Genomic DNA, 18,706 nt, shown 5'->3' with positions numbered 1-18,706 from the left:
CACTGAAAAAAGACTGCTCCCATCCCCCTGGCATCCTCCCTTTAAGTATTTGTAAGCATTAATAAGATCGCCCCTCAATCTTCTTTTCTCTAGACTAAAGAGACCCAAGTCCCTAAGCCTTTCTCCATAGGAGAGATGTTCCAATCCCCTAATCATCTTTGTAGCCCGTTGCTGGACCCTCTCCAGCAGATCCCTGTCTTTCTTGAACTGGGGAGCCAAGAACTGGACGCAGTATTCCAGATGCGGCCTCACCAGGGCAGAGTAGAGGGGGAGGATGACCTGCCTCGACCTGCTGGCCACACTTTTCCTGATGCACCCCAGGATGCCATTTGCCTTCTTGGCCGCCAGGGCACATTGCTGGCTCATGGTCGTCCTGTTGTCCACCAGGACTTCCAGATCCCTTTCCACAGAGCTGCTCTCCAGGAGGTCAGCCCCCAACCTGTACTGATGCATGGGGTTATTCCTCCCCAGATGCAGTACCCTACACTTACCCTTGTTGAATTTCATTAGGTTTCTCTCTGCCCAACTCTCCAGCCTGTCCAGGTCACGCTGTAGAGCGGCACAGCCTCCTGGCGTGTCAGCCACTCCTCCCAGTTTTGTGTCATCAGCAAACTTGCTGATGGTACACTCTATCCCTTCATCGAGGTCACAATATATTGAACAGGACTGGGCCCAGTACTGACCCCTGAGGGACACCACTCGTTACTGACCTCCAACTAGACTCTGCACCACTAACCACAACCCTCTGAGCTCTATCTGTCAGCCAGTTCTCAATCCACCCCACTGTCCATTCATCTAACCTACACGTCCAGCCTGGAACTTTCCCAGTGCCTGCCCATGACGTGATTTTCATCCTGGGAGCTCAATACAGTTTTGTATATAATTCATTATTTTCTTTTTATTTTATTATTAATATTTCATTAAAGTAGTTTAGTTCCTTCTAAACTCGTAAGTCTCTTTCTCTCTCTCATGCCTCTCCTCCGAGAGAGAGGTAGGGGAGAACATCTGTCATTCTGCCTGAGTGGCCAATCTGGTTCAAACCATGACATCAGGGATCTCCCCCTGATCTCCACAACCTTTTAAAGATGATAAACAGCAGCCTTGCAAGGACATCAGCCAGTTCTCTCAGCACCCTTGGATGTAGTCCATCTGGTCCCATGTACTTGTATGGGTCAAGTTCTCTCAAGTAATCAATCCCTGACCCAATCCTCATCCACTGTTAGTAGTTCTTCTCCAGATTCCTCTCCCTGCCTAAGCAGCACAAGAGAGAGGAGGGGTGGGGGGTTATGGTCCACATATAGCACTCATTCTCTGCTGCACCTTCCTTTTCATGCCTTTCTTCTGCTCCAGTGTGGGTTCTTCATGGGCTGCAGTCCAGCAGGAAAATCTCTAGTATGGTTTATTCTGTGGACTGCAGTTCTATCAGGAAAATCTGCTCTTGCATGGGTTCTCAATAGGCCACAGTTCCTTTGGGAAATATCAAAGCCTGTGGTCCTCCACGGGCTGCAGGGAATATCTGCTTTGGTGCCATGGAGCACCTTCTCCTCATCCTTCTCCTTCTCTGACCTTGGTGTTCTCACTCTTTTTTGTTCCCTCCTACTCTCTATCCAGCTTTTTTTTCCCCCTTTCTTAAGTAGTTTTTCACAGAGGCACCACCAACACTGCTGATTGGCTCAGCTTTGGCCTGCAGCGGGTCCATTGCCAAGCCAGCTGGATCCAGCTGTGCCTGGCACAAGGCAGCCCCTTACCTCTTCCCACAAAGGCCACACCTGCAGCCCCCCCACTACCAAAACCTTGCCACATACACCAAATACAACGCCATAAAATTTCCACAACTCCTCAGAACATATAATTGGAATTCTGTTATTTTGATATTAAAAAATACATTTTAAAAACTGGTTTTCGATTAATACAACAAACCCTGTGTTTCTTTTAGCCACTTCAAATGATAGAGAATGAAGTAGAACTGCTTGGAGAACATCTTCCTATAGGAACTTTTACCTACCCTCCATCAACTCATCCACCGACATTGACTTCCTCAGCTCCTATCCAATTCTTAACCCATGATCCTTTACAACAAGAGGTTACATTTGGAGTTGTAAGTATTGCTTTTTGTACTACATCCTCATGCATGCTGAGTTCAAGTTCTCGATCTTTGCTCTAATTTATAACTATTTTATTGAAAAATTGCATTTTTGCAATTGAATTTCATTAGTGGTTGCAGCTGTGGAAAATCAGGGTGGTTGGTTTTTAGGGTTAGACTTCATATAGTCTGAGGGCTCAAACTTGGAAGAATGAAAACATGCTAACAAAATCTTTGAGTGATCTTTTTTCATAAAAGTAAATGTCTCAAGGCCTCTGAATATTATTTCAGTAGTGGTGTGTGTATTTTGGTTCTAAAAATGTGTTAAAATTTTTTTTTCACTATTGAGTATTTTTAGAAAAATACAATTTATGTCTATATTGCAATACTTTACCTGCTCCCATTTTAGTATACAGTGCAAGATGTTTTAAACAGTCATACTGAGGACTTATGTAAGTAAAGAGCTTTGCATGCAAATTGAAACAGGAAAATAGTCTTTTTCTCCTATGGAAAGAATATGTTGAAGCTGTAACCTTGAATGTCTCTTTAGGCACTATATCTGTATGCAGTTGAAAGGCTACAGTCCCTCCTCCCAAAAGTGAATGTAATTGAGCCCAACTCTGAATGTGATTTCTTTAGTTATTAATTTTAAACCTTGCTCTTTATTTAAAGTGGTTTTGCTGTGGAGCATCCTTGCAGTGCCCACTAATGGATATTTGGCTTATGCCAGTGAAAGAACTCCTGTATATGTGTTGTTTAAAGCTCTCATTTCTACCCAACCAGCTGCACAAGCCAGTGCATTGCACCCGGTTGAAAGCCCTCAGCTTTTGGTTTGCTGCACAGAATTATAGAATCATCTAGGTTGGAAATGACCTTTAAGATCAAGTCCAACCATCAACCTAACACTGCCAAAACCACCACTAAACCATGTCCCTAAGCACCACATCTACCCATCCTTTAAATATCTCCAGGAACAGTGATTCCACCGCTTCCCTGGGCAGCCTGTTCCAATGCTTGATAACCCTTTCAGTGAAGAATTTTTTCCTAATATCCAATCTAAACTTCCCCTGGTGCAACTTGAGGCTGTTTCCTCTTGTCCTATTGCTTGCTATTTGGGAGGAGAGACCGACCCCCACCTGGCCACAACCTCCTTTCAGGTAGTTGTAGAGAGTGATAAGGTCTCCCCTCAGCCTCCTCTTCTCCAGGCTAAACAACCCCAGTTCCCTCAGCCATTCCTCATAAGACTTGTCCTCCAGACCCCTCACCAGCTTCATTGCCCTTCTCTGGACACGCTCCAGAGCATCAATGTCTTTCTTGTAGTGAGGGGCCCAAAACTGAACACAGTATTCGAGGTGCGGCCTCACCAGTGCTGAGTACAGGGGGACGATCACTTCCCTAGTCCTGCTCACCACACTATTCCTGATACAAGCCAGAATGCTCTTGGCCTTCTTGGTCACCTGGGCACACTGCTGGCTCATATTCAGCTGGCTGTCGATCAACACCCCTGGGTCCTTTTCTGCCGGGCAGCTTTCCAGCCACTCTTCCCCAATCCTGTAGTGCTGCATGGGGTTGTTGTGACCCAAGTGCAGGACTCGGCACTTGGCCTTGTTGACCCTCATACCTTTAGCCTAGGTCCATCAATCCAGCCTGTCCAGATCCTTCTGTAGAGCCATCCTACCCTTGAGCAGATCAACACTCCCGCCTAACTTGATGTTGTCTGCAAACTTACTGAGGATGCAACACAATACTGGGCCCTGGGGAACACCACTTGTGACCAGCCGCCAACTGGATTTAACTCCATTCACCATCACCATGTTCACCAGTTCAAGTCCTGCCTGTCCAAACCAGCTCGTATATAGGCTAAGCCTTACAAAATACTTATTAGCTAGTTTGCAAGGGTTTCTGGTTAGCATTGCTACTTTTTTTTCTGCTGGATAGTATAATTTTGTATTACTGATGAGATTTGTTGGTCAAAATTGTTTGAAAAGGCTGGATTTTTTTGGCTTGGACAGGGCTGGGGTTTTTTTGATAATGCCTTATTTAAAATGTATTTCAACATTCACTTTTTATTTAATTTCATTATTAAATAAAACAAGAAAATATTGAATTTGTTCTTCCTTTTTACAGCCTTACCCAGCTTTTATGCCTCGAAGACTCACAGGGCGCAGTAGATACCGATCACAGCAACCAATACCACCACACTCGTACCATCCCAGCCTATTACCATATGTGCTGTAAGTCCAAAGCACATCGTACTCGTAGACTACTAAATAACTCTGTAAGCTAGTTGATCCCCTCAATGGTTTTTTTTATGTTTGGGCTCTACCACAGGGTACAGACAGTTCAGACAATCCCAAGGAATAAGAAAACTTGTTATATTTAAAGTTTCCAGTCTATTTGGACAGCATACATACCCGAGCAAGGAAAAAACAAGTACAAGTGAACAGTTTGATGATAATGTAGTTTTGGGATCTGCTATGCCTCTTCTTTCTGTTGAAATCTCCTTAAAAATGTTCAGTGTAGAATGATTACACTTGGTTCTTGGATAATAGTTATGAGTTATACCCATGGTTACATCCTAAAGTCTACTTATGTAGGATAAAGATCTAACAGTCCTTACAAAGAAAAAACAAAACAAGCAAATCGATTTACTCTTAATTAATTACTGAAACATAATGAGGGGAGCCTTCTGTGTGTGTGTGTGTGTTTTGGTTTGGGGGGGTTTCTTTCTTTTGAACTGATAATCTGTTACAGCTTTTGAACTTCTGCACCTGATTAACCATTTCTGGAAGAGAAGGGATGGGAGAAGTAACATTAAGGGATTATCAGTAACCTTTTGAAGTAGATCCCGTCTGCTGTAGTTTAGATGTGTTACATGGAACTTATTGTTCTTTGTAGGTTCCATTTTTGAAATTAATACAAAATGCTTAGAAAATGAGGATTTATTTTAAAGGTGTCATTGACAGGGAGATAATCCAACTTTGTCATTTGTTGTTTTGCCACAACATCTATAGTTTCTGACTCCGCAGTTTGACCTGCATCAAAATAGCACCAGGATATATGATTCAGTGAAGTTGTTAAACTTTGCATTGTGCATTCTGACAAAGTCTGCTCTGTTGTTATAGCCACTTGCCTGTCTACTCAGGAACAGTGTGTCACAATCATTCCTGATTTATTTAATTAGATGACATTTATAGTGCTGTGGATTTTTTATTTCTATGGTTGCGCATTAAATTTTGACCCATATTTTTATCTTGGGAATGAAATGTGTTTTTAACTTAAAAGAAAAAAGAGAAAAATGGTGTGCTCTTGCCTTTATACCTGAAGAGGTCCTTTTCTGGCCAAATCCACGTTACGTGGGAATGTATAGTTGGGTCTGCTGTCAATGTGGAAGTTGGCCCAGTACTATATTGTAATTATTTGTGTTATGTGTATTATCAAAAAGGAGACTGAGGGGCAACCTCATTGCTCTCTACAGCTTCCTGAGGAGGGGAAGTGGAGAGGGAGGCCCTGATCTCTTCTCCCTGGTATCCAGTGACAGGATGCATGGGAATGGCTCAAAGATGCATCAGAGGAGGTTCAGACTTGACATTAGGAAACATTTCTTTACAGAGAGGGTGGTCAAACACTGGAACAGGCTTCCTAGAGAGGTGGTCAATGCCCCATGCCTGTCAATGTTTAAGAGGCATTTGGACAATACCTTTAATAATGTGCTTTAACTTTTGGTCAGCCCTGAATTGGTCAGGCAGTTGTATTAGATGATCATTGTGGATCCCTTCCAACTGAACTATTCTATTCTATTCTATTCTATTCTATTCTATTCTATTCCATTCCATTCCATTCCATTCCATTCTATTCTATTCTATTCTATTTGAGTGCTTGAACGCTTTTGTATTGGGGAGCTAAGTGAACTTGGGATATTTATCTTTGCTGATAATCTATCTATTTAAATAAGTCAAATTTAAAACCAGAAACTCTGTTCAATATTAACTCTGTGATGCAGGTTATCAAGAGATTATTTTCTGTAATAACACCAAGCCTTACTGTAAGTATTAGTTGTCATAGCAATATAAATGCAATTTAAAAATGCAATACAGTGAGTATCAAAAAGTGGCACAATTAGCTTTCCTTTGACTCCTTTACATTGAATTTTAATTCTTAATTTCAAATTTAACCTTTTTACTGATTCTTAGAATTTATTGATTTAAGAAGGATCAATAACATAACTACCTCTGCCATATGTTTGCATGCTTTCCTTCAGAAAGATGTTGAGTCTTACTGTTTGTTCTTCTGGCAGATCAGTGCTTCCAGTGCCACCTGTAGTTGGACCAGCTTTCAGTTTTGAGTTGGACGTGGAAGATGGAGAGGTAGAAAACTATGAGGTTAGTGCGTGAAGTTCAAATTCACAAGGAGCAAAGGTTAACTCAATACATGAACTTAAATGGCCTTTTGCTTTTCAAAGACAAAACCGGGATTAAATAAATGTAGTGTTTATGAAGACAGAATCTAGAAACATTTTTTTCATACTAGTTTCTAACACTGGATGTTAGAAACACTCTTATTTTGTATCTATCTATTGCCTTTCATCATTGCCTATTAGCGATGGTTAAATTCCTCAACTTTCCATTCTAGATGTGACTCTTCTTTTTGCGTTTTGCTTGATTTTTAAAAATCGAGCATAAATATCCTATTCTTTAGAATATGCTATAATTTAGTGCTTTTTATGTGCCTTGTTGACTTTACAGATTAGTGTTAACATTATAGGATGTATTCAGGTAAATGTGATGTTGGCAAGAATCTCTTAATATATATTTTCTCTTGACAATAAGGAGAGTACAAGTCACATATTTTGAAATAAAATGTCAGTGGTGTCTTAGATAATTGAGGGTTAATCCCAACTCTTGTCCTTGCTGCTTCTCAGGCTGTTGGATTCCCATCAGATTCTGTTCAGTTCTTGTGCTAGTTAAAAGAAGCATCATATTGTAGCTGATGTTGGGCTCCAGGTTTTGGGCTATTTGAGTATCTGTACTCTTTGCATCTTTCATCAAATCTCTTAACTTCTGTGCTTCATTTCTCTATCAAGTTGATACTGATGCTTTTCTGGAGCCCCTCATGAGGGAGCAGAAATTATTTATATGAGGAGCACTTAGGTACAGTGTTCTACCTGTATGAAGAAGTACAAAATTTAATCAGAAAGTGTCTCTATTCAATTTGATGTCATGCTTTTGTTTCTAAAGGTTCAGCATAAAATCTCCACGTCTCAATTCAGTTAGCCCAAAAAGTGAAATGGGAGTCAAAAGTTGTCCCTTTAAACTGTTGGCCATGTAGAGCTACTCTCATTGTATATTCCTAGAAAGCAAGTTTGTCATCATTTTCTTCTGGTTACTCACACTACTGTGGGGGGGATGGGGGAAGGGGGTTAATTTCTAAAGCAAAACATGTATAAAGCTGTGAATACAACTGCAGGAGTGATTAACAGTTAGGTCATGGATATTTGGAAATCCCAAAGGTACTATCTTATGCTGTTCAGAAGGATTCATCAATGATCAAACTTTGAAAGACATCTTTCCATAGTGCTTGCAGTTGTAGAGAGAGAAAAGTAAGACTAAATGTGTCTTGATGAAGAGATGGCTTGTGCTGCCTGGTGGGATAGTGACATGGCAGAAGAAATCACTTCTGGTAGAGCTGGAGCTTGTTTGAACAATGAATGTGAAAAAGTTCAAATTCCTTGTTTCATAGGCACTGCTGAATTTGGCAGAACGTCTAGGAGAAGCCAAACCTCGAGGACTGACAAAGGCAGACATTGAACAGCTTCCATCTTACAGGTTCAATCCAAGTAATCATCAATCAGAACAGACATTGTAAGTACATCTATCTCAAATTTACATACTTCACATGACTGTGTTTCCATTCCTTCAGGCTGCAGCCTCAACTAGGCAAATACTGTAACACAAGTGCTCTAAAAGCATTCAAACAAAAAAGATAAATTCCTTAAACTATTTTTCAAATCAAATATAATTTATCTTGGCTTTAAAATTCTGCATAGTCTCATTCAATTAGATGTTCAAATTTAGTTATTCAGTATTTTTTAATAGTTTTCCAAATTTTTGTTTGGCATACTAGATATTAAATGGCCATCATCAACCTGGAATTCAGCCTATATTGAAATATTTTCCAAGTACTAAAATTTCAAGTGCTCCTGGAAGAGCTTTTGACAGTCTTTGAGGCTTACAGTTATATTTTCTTTTTTGTAAGACTAATTCTGTTTGAAAGGTCTGAGTAACAGAGAAATGAGATATAGGTGGGAGACAGTGAAAGTGATATACAGTGCTATCAAATGTTTGAAACTGAACAGAAGAGATATTTTTCTCTGATCTTCCACTTAGAGCAATCCTCAATGTTATTTTTAACATAGTAGGGAATAAGAAAAATAAAAGTACCAGAGAACTTAAGCTGATGATGTCTCTGTGGAAGAAATATGTTTATAAAACATGTACAACAGAATATAGATGTAATTTAGGGAGAAATTTTTCATAGTAAAAATGTGTGATCTTTTATCAGTTATGGCTTTGAGAAATACTCAAAGCAGGTTTTCTGTTTTTTATTTTAATACAGCTAAAATTAAAGCCAAAAATGAAAGAAATATGCTATAGGGTTTGCACTACCTGTTTATATCAGCAGGCATGAACTCCAGTATTTTGAATTATGGTAATATAATCTATTTACTTCTTGGGCCAGTGAACTCCCATAGGTATGAGTTTGAGTCCTTGTCTGCTTTAGGATTTGAAACCATGGAGAATACAAAAGCAATTCTCATTTTACACTGGTCCACTTGAGATCTATACCCCCAAAAGTTTGATCACTGTAGATACTCCAGTGGTTTTAAAAAAAATTTGCAGGCACAGCTTATAAATTGCCTATAGAATAGAAATTATTGTTGTTAAATGGGAAAGTTTATAGATATTTGCTGTCTTTTTTTTAGGTGTGTAGTGTGTATGTGTGACTTTGAGGCAAGGCAGCTACTTAGAGTCTTACCCTGTAACCACGAGTTTCATGCCAAGTGTGTTGATAAATGGCTTAAGGTAAATAAAATCTGTGTTGGGTGCAATTCATAATGTCCTATTTTGTCGTTTCATTTTTTCTTTAGTTTTCGACTGCATTTCATCTCGTTTTTCATTTTTAATATTTAGGCTCTGAAGTAACAAATAAAGGGCACAAGCTGAATTTATCTTCTTTCTGTTGTCTGCTTGCACTATAGAAATATTCTTTTTTAGGAATTAAAAAAAGATATTTCTTTGTAATAATAATTGGAATAGGGTCCTTTTAAAAAGAATATGAGGAGAATGATCTTCACTGGCAGAAAAGCGCTCCTATAAGAATGCCTCCTATCACTATGAATTTGAATTCTTGGGGCAAATCAAAAAGTATCTATTTTTATAAGTATAAGACGTGATTGAGAGATTTATATTTTTTTTTTAAAAAGGACTTAGCATGAAATTATGGCTTTATGCATGCTATGGGATATTCTTTCAAAACAAGTTGGGGGGAAGACCTAGAAGCAGGACAATAAGTTGACAGAATAGCAGTGGTACAGAAGGTGAGAAGGATAGGATACAGTTTAGAAGGGAGAGATGGGAGAGAGCCCTGAGTAACCTAGTCTGACCTTACAGATGACCCTGCTTTGAGCAGGACCTGGACTAGAAACCTCCTGAGGATCATTCCAACATTAATTATTTTATGAATCGGTGTATTCTCAAGTTTTTCATTGAAGCGCTCAACATAAAACTTTTATGCATGTTCAGCTTTGGAGCTGTTTAGTCAGATTGTGTGCTGTGTCTCTTGCTACAAACCCACCCCTTCCCCCCCCCCCCGCTCAGCTTTCAAGCTTTGGCTAAGCCCGCATGATAGACTTCTGCTCTTCTACTAGGATAATGGTGTAGCGAGAGCCTAAAAAGCTGTGATTCATGACAAAGAGCTAGTAAGACTAGGATGCCCTAATATAGGGCACTTTTTTTCCACCTCTGTCTTGCTTCTCTAGTGATGGTGTGTTTCTCTGCCCACTGTATTTTTCTTTTGAGTTTACAAAACTTTTAGGTCATTTTTACATAGTCTAAAGTAACAGAAAATGAGTACACGCTGGGTTTATCTCTTTTTTTTTTGGTCCCTTTTGGGTACTCTTGATCATTTCAAGTGGCAATTTCATTTTGTTTCTGGGTTGCAGACACTGTTACCATAATGAATGTATTTGTCAGTGCATTAAACTTTCTTTTATTTCTGGTTTTACAGGCTAATCGTACCTGCCCAATTTGCAGAGCTGATGCTTCAGAAGTGCATCGTGATTCAGAATGACTAATCTAAGAGCACAAATCTGGTTTGGGTGTTCCTGGTCAAGTGTATATATGAACTATCCATTGAACTTACCCATGTGGCTTCCAGCATTCCCTTTACACAAAAGGGTCAATGGACATTTCTTTGCACTGTGCGACTTAATTGATTATAAAGCTTAGTCTTCACAATTGTGGGATTGCTATACTAACTGTGTGATTGGAACTCCAAAGACTTTTTTTAGCTTAATTTTGTGTGTGCACTAACTTTTCCTGGTTTTTGTGTGATCATTCTGAGTGTTGCTGCAAGATTACCACGGACATGATCTTTTAGCTTGTGCTTTTATAAAAAGTGGTAGCTCCAAACAATATAGCAATCTACCTTCAGATACTGTGAATGGGCATGAATGGGGGGGGGGGATTGAGAGAATGTGTGAAGTGCACTTGTGACTGGGTGTGTATATGTGTTTGAGAACATATATACCAGCATGTACTAAGAACGTATGTATGTAGTATTAATTATGCTGCAATGTATAATCTTATGTTATTTAAACAGTACTAGTACTGTACACTGGTTTCTTTCTTTGTGTTTGGAGTCGCACACTGAATGCAGACTGTGCTGCAATTATAGACATTTAATATGTCCTCCCCAATATACTTAATAGAATGAAAAGACTTTTTTACTTGCTATTCAAACAGATGTCATGCTTCCCCTTTATTGGAGGCTTTTAAGTGTACCTCTAAAGAGCGTGTTCATTACTCAGTATGTGAGTAACCTTGGGTTTTTACACATGATAGGAAATCCAAATTTCAGTATGACAGGTTTACTGCTTATTTTATTGATATAAAGTTGCAATATTGCATAACTCAGTTAACAATGTTAACACTTCCAATTGGTGACTTTAATGTTGAAGCTTTTCTGTTCTCCTTCTCAGTTCTTCTAGCTGGGTTTTACTTATGTTCAGTTGATTTCAGATTAGACTTGAGTTTTGAAGATACTGTACTTTGTGCTCCTCCTCCAAAAGGAAGCTGAAAAGGTGCTGAGGGTCTTGTGCAAAGTTTCTTCACTTTGACCATTATACTTGCTAAGTATGTACTCCTTTAGTATATAAACATTGGATTTAATCACTTATGATGTTCGTTGTTTACGAGAGAGTTTGTATGCAATTAAAATAACTTGTAAGAGGATACGATTTTATTCCTGTGACTTAATGAACAAAATAAAATTTTAAACATTTTTTCAGAGAAGTAGAACTTTCAATTTTTGTGCTTCAAAAAGGGTGGGTGGTGGTCATTCACTGCTAGAACACAGTTGTTCTAGGGCACTGCTTCTTAGCCTTCTGTATTTTTTGATAGGCTTGGCATGAAAAAAATTCCCTTATTTCTTTTTCTATCAAGTCTCCAGAATGTTCCACTGTAGAAGAGTAAATTGGTACACCATCCAGAACAAATAATGCTGTGAAATGGGAGGCAACTTTCATTTGACTGCCTTTCAAATAATATTTTCAGTTGTGCAGTTGAAAATATTGACTTCTTTAACACTTCAGACTGTTAAGAACTTAAAGACGTTTCAGTGAAATAACTGGATCTAAATATACCACAGTTAATCAAGAGATGTGATTTTTGGCATCAAAATGTTTTCTCCTAAATTTAGTATCAATACCCTGGTTGCAATAGTACAAGTGATACAACTACCAATAGTGCTATAACTTGGTGCCAGTCTGAGCTTTGTTTGTTCTTTGTAATTTCTGATACTTTTGTATGCTGCTATGCTCAAGTATCATCAGTTATATTTTCAGACAATGTTATGTTTTCTATGGTGCTTGCCCTTCTTTGAAGGTTCTACAAACCAATTAATTATAGCTATTGTTTTTGCTTGTTTCAGATGCTCTTGTTTTTTAGTTACACAAATAGTACTCAAGCCTTTCTTCTGCCCATACTTGTCAATAATTAAGGACGCTAAATAAAAATATACTGTTATATCAACTTCAAAACATTACAATTTCCCCTCTCCCCCAAGCACTAAAGAATGGACTCCTCACAGTATCATCAAAAAGGTTAAATCACCTACAGTAAACCCTATTTTTTAGCAAATTAAATCATGTGGTTATTTTAAAAAGTGTGTGCTGTATATGTCTTATAATACTTAAGGTCTCTAATATATCTGAAAAAACACCCAGCCCTAGTTGTACAGATTTAACCATAACAAATGCTACTACACTCATTATTCACTTTTTTTGAAGCATGGAAAGAAGGCATTTGTTCTAAGCTAGATATAAATGCATAATGAACAAGGCACACTTCATGAATACCAAGGGGAGAGTAGTCTTCTTTCTGTAACTGGAGAAATCTTGGTGCGTAATGTCCCTTTTTTGCCAGTAAAACACTGTGAGGCAGCTGAAGATTTAGGAGATGGAATATCTAATTTGGTAAAATACTGAATTTAATTGTTGCACTCCTGTGGCTGATATTTTCTGGAATATTACTTCTGTTTGCATGGGACTCTTGCAGATGTGTGCAGACTTGCTTCCTGCGGTTAGTGTGTATAAACAGCACATGTGCATGCGTTCCGAATCAGATCAGACCAGCTACAAACAAGTCTATTGTGGCTGTCAAAAGAGAAGGGGAAAGTGATTTATGCTCAGCTGTTAACTGCCATGTGCTGTGCACATTTGTGTCTAATGTCACAGTCTGTTGTGGTGCCTGATGGTACCAGAATCCAGCAAGACAAATAAATGTTCATTGCCTTCCTGCTATACTTACACAAGGTGGGGGGGTGGCATGTTAATGGTTTACCATATTGGCATATGTTGGGTTGGGGTTTTTTTAGGGTTTGGTTTTTTTTCAGCGAGAGCTCTCAACATAACTTTGACCTGAAAGAGAGAGAGAGAGGCTTAAAGGCTTACAGATATTTCCAAGATCTCATTTTATCATTTTCTTTCCAGAAATCTTACTGTGCAAAGTAAACCTTTTTGTTGTGTATGGCTTCTGTAAAGGTTCTTGAATGTGATAACAAGATGTGTTAACAGCTGAGAAATATTTGGAATGGCATTTACCAACATTTGCTTTACTTTGGAAAACACATTTTTGACTGAGTTATATTTAGACTCCTATAAATGAGCTATGTGGGTTATGTGTTTTGTTTTGTTTTTTTTTTCCTTTGCTTTGGTATACTGTTACCTCATTTTGCTATTTGGTTTGTTAATGATTATCAAAGATTATGGAGTTTGTTAGAATCATATTTTGTGAAGTATTTTCTTTAAAATCACACTTTATTGTGTCATTTAACATAATTTAAATGTATTATAAATATCTGTAATTAAATAATTTGCAAGCTTGATAAATTTTTAACAAAACCTGTCCTTTCCTATGAGTTACTACTAATGCTTTATGAAGTAGTGCAATTAATTTTTATTTTTAATCTCTGTGCCCAATTTTGGAGAGAGTTATTCAATAATAAAAATAAAGATATGATGTATACTTGCACAATTTTGGCCTGTTCCTTCTTCCTAGAAAGGGATGCAGTCCTTGCTTTGAGTGTTCTCCATATTTCAGTGTTTCTTCATGCAACTCTAGATGGAAGGGTAATATGTTTGGGCATAAGCAATCCAGGAGATTTCTGGAGTGTGTTCATGACAGTTTCTTGATGCAGGTAACTGATGAGCTGACTAGGGGAAGTGCACAGTTAAAAGACAAGAGGCAATGGGCCCAAGCTGCAATGTGGGCACAAAGTGGGTTTTGAGTATCTCTAAAGATGGACATTCGATCTGCTTTGAGCAGGAGAGAAGACTAGGTGATCTCCAGATATTCCTTTCAACTTAATTTTTTTTTATAGTTCCACCCCAGTAACAGAGTTGGGTTGGAAGGAGAGGGTGTCTGCTTTGCTAACTCTGTCAAGTATATTTGTTTTAATTAACAGGTTTATTTCTAGAGATCCTAGGAAGATGCAATTTAAAAAAAAATAAATAATGTGGTGTCATGTCTTTAATAGTTATTTTACAATTTAACTTCTTGAACTATAACATTTTTAAAGCTTGTTCAACTTTCTACAAATGTTACTTAACTGAAATGAATGATAAAGAAAGTGCCAGGGGGCAGGTGGGTTGTTTTGGAAATATAATTTGCATTGTATGTTAGGTAAAGATGTATTATGCCTTGCAGTACCCTTGTGTGAGGTAAAAATATATCCCTGACTTAGGAGGTAAATCTGAAGTATAGAGTTTGGTTAGTTCAGGGTCAGACAGAAACCGGTGGTAAAATAAAAAGAGAGTCCATTCTGTGGATAAGGTTTTGTTTGTTTTTTTGTTAGTGGGATGATGTAAACTGACTTCAGATGTAATCTGTTTAAAGGTTTTCATCCACACAGTGCAGTTGATCATTTCCTGCTGCTGAAATTATTTTTGTGCTCAAAGTACATAATATTTGAAGATCTAGTGGAGTTTTCCTAAAGATAATCTTTATGGGATTATCTTTTGATTTTATAATCCTGGTTGATAACTAGTTTACCCTTTACACAATAAAAATTAACTATCAACTGGAAAGTAGACAGTACTGCCACGAATACTTACATTTGTACAAGCTAAGGTGCTAGGCTGCCCAGTTTCAGTGATGACAGAGCCTTATGGGTGTTCAAGACTGACTTGATTAGAACCTGTACCAGCACAACTCTGAAAACAGGACACCTTGGTGTAGATGCACTAAATGCTAGTAGGTATCTCCTGAACCTAGAGTAAAATAACAAAACACCTTAAATGATTTAGCTGCTGCCTGTGCACCAGGATCCCTGACCCTCCACCCTGCCAAATCCTTTCCTGCAGAAATAGACCCAGAAGTGCCTGTACTGCAAACACTACCTTGATGTGTAGCAGCCTACATGGCTTGTGAGGTCTACTGTGTTAATCCTAGATCACTGGCAAATCCTCAGTTTGTTTAAGAGGCTGGAACCAAATTAAGCAGTACTCCTAGCAACAGAAGAACCTTTTGTGGTTGCAACACAATTCTTCTAAACTCATCCCAGGGTGGGTACAGTTTCTATTGTAGCAGGGGAACGTTTTGTGTTGTCTTCTGGTATTTGTGAAACAGGAAGGTCTTTGACAAAAATAGAAAGCCAATCCCTAGGCAGCTTCCCTCTGCACCTTTCAGTGCAAAGAAAATGTAATGTTCAACTTGACACCTCCAAGAGAGGGCAATAAGGTATATTGGGTTTATGTGGCAAGATTTTAGTAGCGGGGGCAGGGGGGGGAGGGATGACAAGACCTGTAGGGATGGCCTTTGTAAGAAGAAACTAGGGGCTGCCCCATGCTGGACACAGCCAGCTCCAGTCAGCTCGGCAAGGGGCCCACCAGAGGCCAAAGATGAGCAAATCAGTGAAGCTGGTGCCACCTCTGTGAAAACATATTTAAGAAAGGGACAAACACTGCATGGCAATGAGGAGTGAGGGGGGGAAAGTGTGAGAAACAATCCTGCAAGGTCAGAGAAGGAAAGGAGGGAGATACAAGAACAGAATGGCTGCCTGTACTGCAGCAGGCAGCTGTAGGATCATCGGATTATTCAAGTTCAAAGGGGGTTCAGGAGCTCTAATTCACTTTGCTCAAAGCAGGGTCAGCTATGAGATCAGACTAAATTGCTCAGGGCTTTGCCCAGTCTTGTCTTGAAAACCTCCAAGGATGGAGACTGCACAGCCTCTCTGGGCCCTAGCTCCACTGCTTAACTGTCCTCATGGTAAAAAAGTTTCTCATATCTGGTTTGAACCTCTCTTGCTTCCATTAATGCCTATTGTTTCTCATCCTTCCATCATGCATTGCTGTAAAGAGCCTGGCTACGTTGTCTTGATAACTTCCTTGCAAGTGTTGGGGGGTGAGGGTTGTGCAATTAGCTGTCTTCCCCCCACTCTGTATCCTTCTTTCCTCCAGGCTGAACAAGCCCAGCTCCCTCAGCCACTCATCACAGAGCATCTTGGTGGCCCTCCACTGAACTCACTTCAGTCTGTCAATGTCTGTCTTGTATTAGGGTGCCCAATTCTGACCACAGTATTGTAGATGCACTCTAAAGAGTGCTGAGTAAAAGGGAATAATCACTTCCATTAAACTACTGGCTAAGCTCTTGTTGATACTCCTGGCTGCCTTTGCTGCCAGGGAAACACAGTTGACTCATGTAGACATGCTGTCTACCGAAAACCCCACATCCTTTTCAGCAAAGCTGCTCCCTAGTTTGCATCATTGTAGATGGTTCTTCCTTCTCAGGTACAAGACTTTGTGTTTGTCCTTGTTTAATTTCATAAGGTTGGCCTATTCCTCCAATCTATCCAGTCCCTCTTGTTGGCAGCCCTGCCCTCAAGTGTATAAACTGTTTTCTGAATGCGGTGTCATTCTCAAATTTCATGAGAGTGCACTCTGTCACCTCCTTCAGGTCATTGATAGAGATCTTTTTGGTGAGGTAGACACGCTGGAGGGGAGGGATGCCATCCAGAGGGACCTGGACAGGCTGGAGAGGTGGGCCCAAGCCAACCTCATGCAGTTCAACAAGGCCAAGTGCAAGGTCCTGTACATGGGTCGGGGCAATCCCAAGCACAAATACAGGCTCGGTGGGGAATGACTGGAGAGCAGCCCTGAGGAGAAGGACCTGGGCGTGCTGATTGACCAGAATCTCAGCATGAGCCAGCAATGTGCAATCGCAGCCCAGAAGGCCAACTGTATCCTGGGCTGCATTAAAAGAAGTGTGGCCAGCAGGTCAAAGGAGGTGATTCTGCCCCTCTACTCCACTCTTGTGAGACCCCACCTGGAGTACTGCATCCAGCTCTGGAGCTCCCAACAGCAGAAGGACATGGACCTGCTGGAGTGTGTCCAGAGGAGAGCCACGAGGATGATCCGAGGGCTGGAGCACCTCTCCTATGAGGAGAGGCTGAGAGAGTTGGGGCTGTTCAGCCTGGAGAAGAGAAGGCTCCGGGGAGATCTTATTGCGGCCTTCCAGTACATAAAGGGGGCCTACAGGAGAGTTGGGGAAGGACTTTTTACTAGGGCATGTAGTGACAGGATGAGGGGGAATGGATATAAACTGGAAGAGGGCAGGTTTAGATTAAACATTAGGAAGAAGTTTTTCACTTTGAGGGTGGTGAGGCACTGGAACAGGTTGCCCAGAGAGGTTTTTGCGCCCCCATCCCTGGAGGTGTTCAAGGCCAGGCTGGACGTGGCCTTGGGCAACCTGGTCTAGTGGGAGGTGTCCCTGCCCATGGCAGGGGGGTTGGAACTCGATGATCTTCAAGGTCCTTTCCAACCTAAACCATTCTATGATCTTAAACAGCCTAGATCCCTGCAGTACTCCACTTGTTACTGAACCCCCCCAGGTAATGTATGACCTATTGACCACTACCCTTTGAGCATGACCAGCTGACCAGTTTTTTTTAACTATCTGGATGTCCAAAAAGTCAGACCCTAATGCCCCAACAAGGATACAAGAATGTTGTGGGAGATCATGTCAAAAGCCTTGCTAAAGTTGAGGTAAATGACATGCAAGGCTCTCCCTCATCCACAAATCTAGTCATTTTATCATAGAGGGCAATCAGTTAGGTCAGGAGTGATTTCCGCTTCGTAAATTCATGCTGACTCTCCCCAATCACCTTTTCCTTCATGTACCCAGAAATGTGTTCCAAGAGGACTTTCTCCATGATTTTCCCAGGGACCAAATTGAGGCACAAGTGCAGGGTGAGTCTGCTCCTACCTGAGCCAGCACGTTTGAGGAGACGACTACCTGAACTCCGGTGCCCTCCATACACTTTTCCTGAGCCCTGTAATCACAGTTGGTACACTCAAGGTCTCCCTCAGGAGTTTCATTGATACCCACATGGATAAGCAACCACTTGGCGTTATTCTAACCACTAACACAGAATCATAGAGGTTGGAAGAGGTTGGTCTTGAGATCATCTAGTCCAGCACCCCTGCTCAAGCAGGAGCAGCTAAAGCAGGTTGCCTGGAACTGCGTTCAGTTGGGTTTTGAAAAATCTCCACAGATGAAGATTTCACAACCTCTCTGGGCAAACTGTGCCAGTGTTTGACCACACTTGTGGAAAACTTTTTGGAAAACAACGGACACGTACTGAAGGTCAACATGAAGGAGGAAATCATGCGCTCCAAGTATATAATGGTTTATTTTTATAAAGGGGCTTCAGCATTGATCATAATGGTCTGCGTCTGAGTCCGTCGAGAAATGGCGCCCAATGTGGGGCACGGCGCAATTTCTTATTGAAATTGTCGGCTTGCGATTTAAAGAAGAAGAAGAAGAACAAACCGCCTGAGAGACAAAT

At 40.3% G+C, this 18,706-nt stretch overlaps 1 protein-coding gene across 1 annotated transcript in view; it reads left to right on the top strand.

Moving 5' to 3' along the window:
• Window positions 1-10,432, top strand: part of LOC104286378 (E3 ubiquitin-protein ligase RNF38-like) — a gene marked incomplete at its 5' end in the record, with an annotated part of 33,994 nt that extends 23,562 nt beyond the window's left edge. Inside the window, 6 exons of the mRNA XM_009885003.1 lie at window positions 1,937-2,098; window positions 4,211-4,317; window positions 6,381-6,465; window positions 7,823-7,944; window positions 9,066-9,165; window positions 10,370-10,432. Coding sequence (XP_009883305.1) covers window positions 1,937-2,098; window positions 4,211-4,317; window positions 6,381-6,465; window positions 7,823-7,944; window positions 9,066-9,165; window positions 10,370-10,432 — 639 coding nt within the window. The remainder of the gene's footprint in view (window positions 1-1,936; window positions 2,099-4,210; window positions 4,318-6,380; window positions 6,466-7,822; window positions 7,945-9,065; window positions 9,166-10,369) is intronic.
• Window positions 10,433-18,706: the final 8,274 nt, after the last annotated feature.

Source organism: Charadrius vociferus, unplaced genomic scaffold (assembly GCF_000708025.1).
Source record: "Charadrius vociferus isolate BGI_N301 unplaced genomic scaffold, ASM70802v2 scaffold350, whole genome shotgun sequence".
NCBI classification, from domain to species: Eukaryota; Metazoa; Chordata; class Aves; order Charadriiformes; family Charadriidae; genus Charadrius; species Charadrius vociferus.
The sequence above is the reverse complement of the archived record's forward strand: the minus strand, read 5'-3'. Positions and strand labels throughout refer to the sequence as shown.